The 6,000-nt window shown below is 35.9% G+C and overlaps 1 protein-coding gene across 1 annotated transcript in view; it reads left to right on the plus strand.

Annotated features, from left to right (window-relative positions):
• Positions 1 to 5,716, plus strand: part of LOC150100145 (uncharacterized) — a 192,644-nt gene extending 186,928 nt beyond the window's left edge. The window contains exon 8 of the mRNA XM_090403073.1: positions 5,036 to 5,716. Coding sequence (XP_090259199.1) covers positions 5,036 to 5,469 — 434 coding nt within the window. The 3' untranslated portion in view covers positions 5,470 to 5,716. The remainder of the gene's footprint in view (positions 1 to 5,035) is intronic.
• Positions 5,717 to 6,000: the final 284 nt, after the last annotated feature.

Consider the following 6,000-nt stretch of genomic DNA (forward strand, 5'->3'; position numbering starts at 1 on the left):
TTTGTTTGAATATCATTTTAGCTTCTTTCCCTTATCCTCTTTTTCCATTCACATCATTTGTTTACAGATAAGTTTGGTTCAACTTATAATGCTAACATTATTTTATATTTTGTTATTATTCAGATGTAGAGCATTTTAAGAAAACTTTAAATTATCTATACTTACATGTTTTGATATCTGTTGTTATCACTATTGATGAAGGTCTAAAGTAATCTGAAATAAAGCCTTAGCATTGAGGTTTTCTGAGGCCGTGCTGTCATTTCAAAACACTTTCTTGTACTGTATAGATAGAACCATATAAAAACTGATTATAATACAGGTAAACTGAATTCACTTTGAAGCAGTGTAAACACTGTTTAACACAAAGCCTTTTTTCTCCCAACTTATCCTTAACAGAATTTATAACTCATTCTTCATACAAAAGAAATAACAATTTTATTCCCTTCTCTTTCTCATACGTCCCTTAGGATGAGTTGAGTTCCCTAATGAGGGATTTACAACAAATTAATGACAAGCCTCATCTGGCTCGTTACTCCTCTGCTGCATCTGCTAAGGGCAAGTATTCATGACTGTAGATTCATGTGTATTCAGATGTAGAGCATTTCATCAGTTTGCTTGTTCCAAGGGATGAAAAACCTGTTTCTGGGTGAAAAAAACCTTCTACTTCTGTATGAGACCAGTTAACTCACATTTAATTGAAAAAGACCAGATAAAGGTTCCTCACGTCATGGACAGGAATCAAACCCAGGTCTTTCCTGGGTTTGATACGAGAGTGGTATGAAAAGTTCTCGGCCTTGACCATAGATGGCAACACCATTGGCAAGATTTTTTTTCCTAAGTTGGTACATCTGTCATAAGCATCTATCAAGTAGTTTGTTTTATACAGCTTTCTGAAGCAAAAGTGTTGTCTCTATCCCTAGATGGATAAAATTGAGTATCATGTGGTTATAAAATTCTTTGTAAAAGAAGGTTTAACAGTAAAAGACATTCATTCAAAGTTCATAAAAATTTATGGGCACTCTTCTTTGTTTTCGGCAATTAAGAAATGGGCTGCCGAGTTTAAACATAACTGTACCAGCCTTGAAGATGATCCGCATGAAGGATGTCCAAAAAGTGTAACAACACCAGAAATCATTGATCAAGTGCATGATATGGTATTGGATGACCTGCGAGTCAAAGTGCACGAAATTGCTGAGACTATAGGCATTTCAAAAGAACGTGTAGGATATATTTTGCATGAAGATTTGCAAATGAAAAAGCTTTAAGCAAGATGGGTACTGCCTTCGTATAAAAATCTCTGAATAGTGCTTGGAACGTTTTAACAAGAATAAAACTGATTTTGTGCATTGATTTATTATTATGGATGAGCTTGGATTCACCATTACACACCAGAATTAAACCAGCAGTCAGAACATTGGACAGAAGCCAGTTGTTCATTGCCAAAGAAGACAAAGTCAGTTCCATCAGCAGGAAAGATAATGGCATCTGTGTTTTGAGATGCTAAAGGCATTTTGTTTATTAATTATCTTGAAAAGGGTAAAACAATAATCGGGGAATATTATTCCGATCTTTTAACCAGACTAGACAAAAAAAAAAAAAAAAATTCGTGAGAAAAGACCCAGTTTGCAGAAGAAAAAAATCATCTTTCATCAGGACAATGCACCTGCCCAAAGGTGTTTTGGCAATGGGAAAATTAAGGGATCTGCACCCCCCTATTCCCCAGATTTGGCTCCCTCTGACTTCTATCTCTTCCCAAAACCAAAACTCTTCCTCGCTGGTCAGCGTTTTTCTTTGAATCAAGAGGTGATTGCAGCTGTAGAGGGATATTTTGCTGATCTTACTGAGAACCACTACAAGGACGGGATAATGGCGCTGGAGCATAATTGGAATAAATGTATTAGTCTTAAGGGAGATTATGTTGAAAAATAAAAATAATTTTGAAATTATAAATTCATTTTTTCATTGTTAGGCCAAGAACTTTTCAGCCCACCCTCATAAGAATTTCATTATTACCTGTATATTGGTTGTCCAGGATTGGAGGGAATACCATAGAAAACTGATTTCTTTTAAGAGAACATACAATGTACTATTTTATCTCCAGAAATTTCTTATAATTTCAAATTAATAAACTAAATAAGATGAAGTGTCTTGTCATCATGGTATCACCTAGACTATGTGGCTTACTAAAAATCTGTAAGGCAATATTTTTCTCAAATCTGTGGCAGGTATATGGATTCTCTCACTTACAAGTTAATAAAATAACTATCTTCTCTTTAACTCCTTGGTGAAAACATACCTTTCTCATATTAAAAAATTCAGATTTCATATTTTCACTAGTCTCCTTCAAATACATTAATTAGCTTGTTTATAGTCTGTTTTTGCTAATATTCCATTATCAGATAACTTTGAATTAGTGAAAAATAATTTCTCCCACATATTCTTGTTATTATTTGAATGCACAATCGCTGTTACACCTCATATGTCAAAATAAGCCATGTAAACTAGTGGATGGCTATCCACTTTCACTGTGCACAGAATGCTTCATGAAAGTGATATGTATTCTAAGTAACCGGAAGTCTATATGCATCTATCCCCATGCCACTGGAGAGAACTTGGCCGGGCTCCACATTGGCTGTATCCAAGACCTGTGGGGTCACTATTGTTTACAAACCAGTCCCGATTTACTCTGCAGAGTAATACCAGGTATGCTCTGATTTGGAGAGAGAACCAAGATACGCAAAATATCTGTGAAAGGAAGGGATTCTTATGGTAGAGGTGTGTGATGGCTTGGGGAGGCATCTCTCTGGATGAATGCACTGACCTATATGTGCTTCCTGCCAGAACTATGAATGCTGTAACTTATAGAGATGATGTCTTTGACCCTATGTTCATCTGTGTGCAGTGGGAGAGGCATTTATCCTTCAAGATGATAATGCTTGTATTCATCAAGCAAAGATCATGGACCAATATCTATGAAGAGACTATCAGACGTACATATTGACTGGCCAGCCAAGTCTCCTGACCTTAATCCTATTGAGCATGTCTGCAAATCTAGGTAGGCATGTAGTTACTCTTAACCCCCCCCCCCCCATCCCAAAAACCTTGAGGACTTATAATCAATTTAGTTTAATCCTTTATCCAAGTGTGAGCAAACAAAGTTTGCGCCTGAAAGTATCTTCAGGACTGGGGTAAGTTGGTACAACACCGGGCAACTCATTGCAAAGGTGGAGCAAGCTAACATCACTCCTATCTAAGTATCTCCCATAATGCAAAACACATCTCCTTGTGGATATGTATAATGTTATGCATTAAGGGAAGGGCCACTACCCAGACTAGTTTTGACCTTTATTAAGGTCTCTTCAGTGGGAGCCAGGCCCAAGTGGAGATCAAGAAAATGTGTTTTGCATTATGGGAGATACTGAGATAGGAGGGATGTTAGCTTGCTCCACCTTTGCAATGAGTTGCCCGGTGTTGTACCATCTTACCCCAGTCCTGAAGATACTTTCAGGTGCAAACTTTGTTTGCTCGCACTTGGATAAAGGATTAATCTAAATTTATTATAGTCTAACCAAGTGAAAAATAAACTTTCAACATCTTTCTCTAAATCCAGAGTAATTTAATAAAAAGGTGGCACACCGTTTGGCAACTCCTATAGGTAGAGATGACCTGCTAATGCTTCTGCCTGGTATCTCTGCTTGGGCCTGGCTCCCACTGAAGAGACTTCAATAAAGGTCGAAACTAGTCTGGGTAGTGGCCCTTCCCTTAATGCATAACATTATACATTCCACAAGGAGATGTGTTTTGCATGATGGGAGATACTGAGATAGGAGTGATGTTAGCTTGCTCCACCTTTGCAATGAGTTTCCCGGTGTTGTACCACCTTACCCCATTCTTGAAGATACTTTCAGGTGGTGCAAACTTTGTTTGCTCACACTTGGATAAAGGATTAAACTAAATTTATTATAGTCTAAACAAGTGAAAAATAAACTTTCTTCATCAACTTGAGGGACTTAAGAGAGCTTTTATAGGAGCAGGGAGGTTTATACTGCTTTTTAATGTTGTCCAACGTTAAAAACGTACTGTTTTTAATGTTGTGCTGTTTCATACTGCTTATAATGATGTCCAACTGCTGGACATCATTATAAGCAATTAGAAGAAACACACGTATAAACCACAATGAAAATTATTTAATTGTAAATATTTCATCCTAAGTATCTTAGGACGTTTTTTTTTTTGTACTACTTTAGCACGTTATGCAAGTTTTCATGAGATTCTATTGTAATCATGCGCCCTAACTGTATGTTATTCCTAATTTTTGTTTAAATACTGTGCTGATGATGTCCTAAGATACTTAGGATGAAATATTTACAATTAAATAATTTTCACTGTGGTTTATATGTGTGTTTCTTCTAATTATGAACGCACCACAGGTTTCGTTATTTAAAAAAATCATTATAAGCAGTATGAAAGATTGTTGTGAGTACTGTACTGCGGTGAGGGCCAGATTCCTAATTTAGGCACTTTGACAATCTCATTTTGACCTCTTGTTTTTTAACCAGTCTTCATGTACCCATTTTTTACTTAAACTATTTTATTTACAATTTTTGTGGGTGTTTCTTTCACATCTCATATCATACTGCCTTTCATTGAACTGCATAAAAATTCATCATACAGTTTTTGAAATATTGCAATTTTTCTCTTTGTTCCTTAATTTATGGAAACATGTATAATGTTCTTGAATAATTTGAGGATTTAGTATTAAAAGGCTCTTTAAAAATTACAATTTTTTAAAAGGCCTATAAAAAGTATGCAGTTTAAAGAGTATACATATATATTCAAGTTTTATTTTATTCATTTTAAATTGTTCCATTCCTTCCACTGGGACCTTGTGGTCTTGAACTAGGTGGACAAAACAGCAATGAGCCTGACAGCATATTGTTGCTTTTGACCACCTGAATATGTTATATCCATACCATTTGTATTTTTCAGTACTATACATGAATTATAAATTATTTATTTTCACTCTTTATTTCAGAAGAAGAAAATGTATTGTGCCATGGCATTGATGAATTTCCAAGTATAGAGGAAGAAGCAGAAAGTGATATAGAAACAGAACTGCCTCTTCAGACTGAAAATAACAATTCTGCTTTTCATACAGGATCTTTGTTGCAGGGTGTTCCAACTAACATTATTGAAGAAAGCTCAGGTTCAGAAGAGGAGCCTTTTTCTCAAGGGCTTGTCTTTGGCGATAATGTTGAAACTGATGACAATAATATTGAAAACGATGACACCGACTTGTTGTCTGCTATCAATCACAGTGTCGCTACTTCTTTAGAAGCAGTACTTGAGGATACTTTACAGACTTTTATGGAAAGTAAATTAAATATTGCTAGTCTTGCATCCTCTCATAGTAGTGATATAGACATTTGTGATTATGAAATTTTATCACAGTCTGATCTGAATTCTTGATTGTAATGTGCAGAGACATTGTGTGAGGCATTATGGAAAGTAAGAATGTGTGTTTTAGTTATTCTTAACTATTGTTAAGTTTATTTATAATTATTAGGGGAAGAATGTGTTTTAGTTATTCTTAACTGTTGTTGAGTTTATTTATAATTATTAGGGGGAAATCAAAAAATTAAGACCAGTTTGAATGCAAGAATACCACAGTATTTGTTGTAATATGTTTTCATGTTCATCGCCTTATTAGCTATAATAAATTTAGTTTAATCCTTTATCCAAGTGTGAGCAAACAAAGTTTGCGCCTGAAAGTATCTTCACGACTGGGGTAAGGTGGTACAACACCAGGGCACGCCTTGCAAAGGTGGAGCAAGCTACCAACACTCCTATCTCAGCATCTCCCATAATGAAAAACACATCCCCTTGCAGATATGTCTAATGTTATGCATTAAGGGAAGGGCCACAACCCAGACTAGTTTCGACCTTTATTGAGGTCCCTTCAGTGGGAGCCAGGTCCAAGTGGAGATACCAGGCAGAAGC

Source organism: Typopeltis vanoorti, chromosome 13, assembly GCF_054136105.1.
Source record: "Typopeltis vanoorti isolate ZY-2024b chromosome 13, IOZ_Tvanoo_1.0, whole genome shotgun sequence".
NCBI lineage: Eukaryota > Metazoa > Arthropoda > Arachnida > Uropygi > Thelyphonidae > Typopeltis > Typopeltis vanoorti.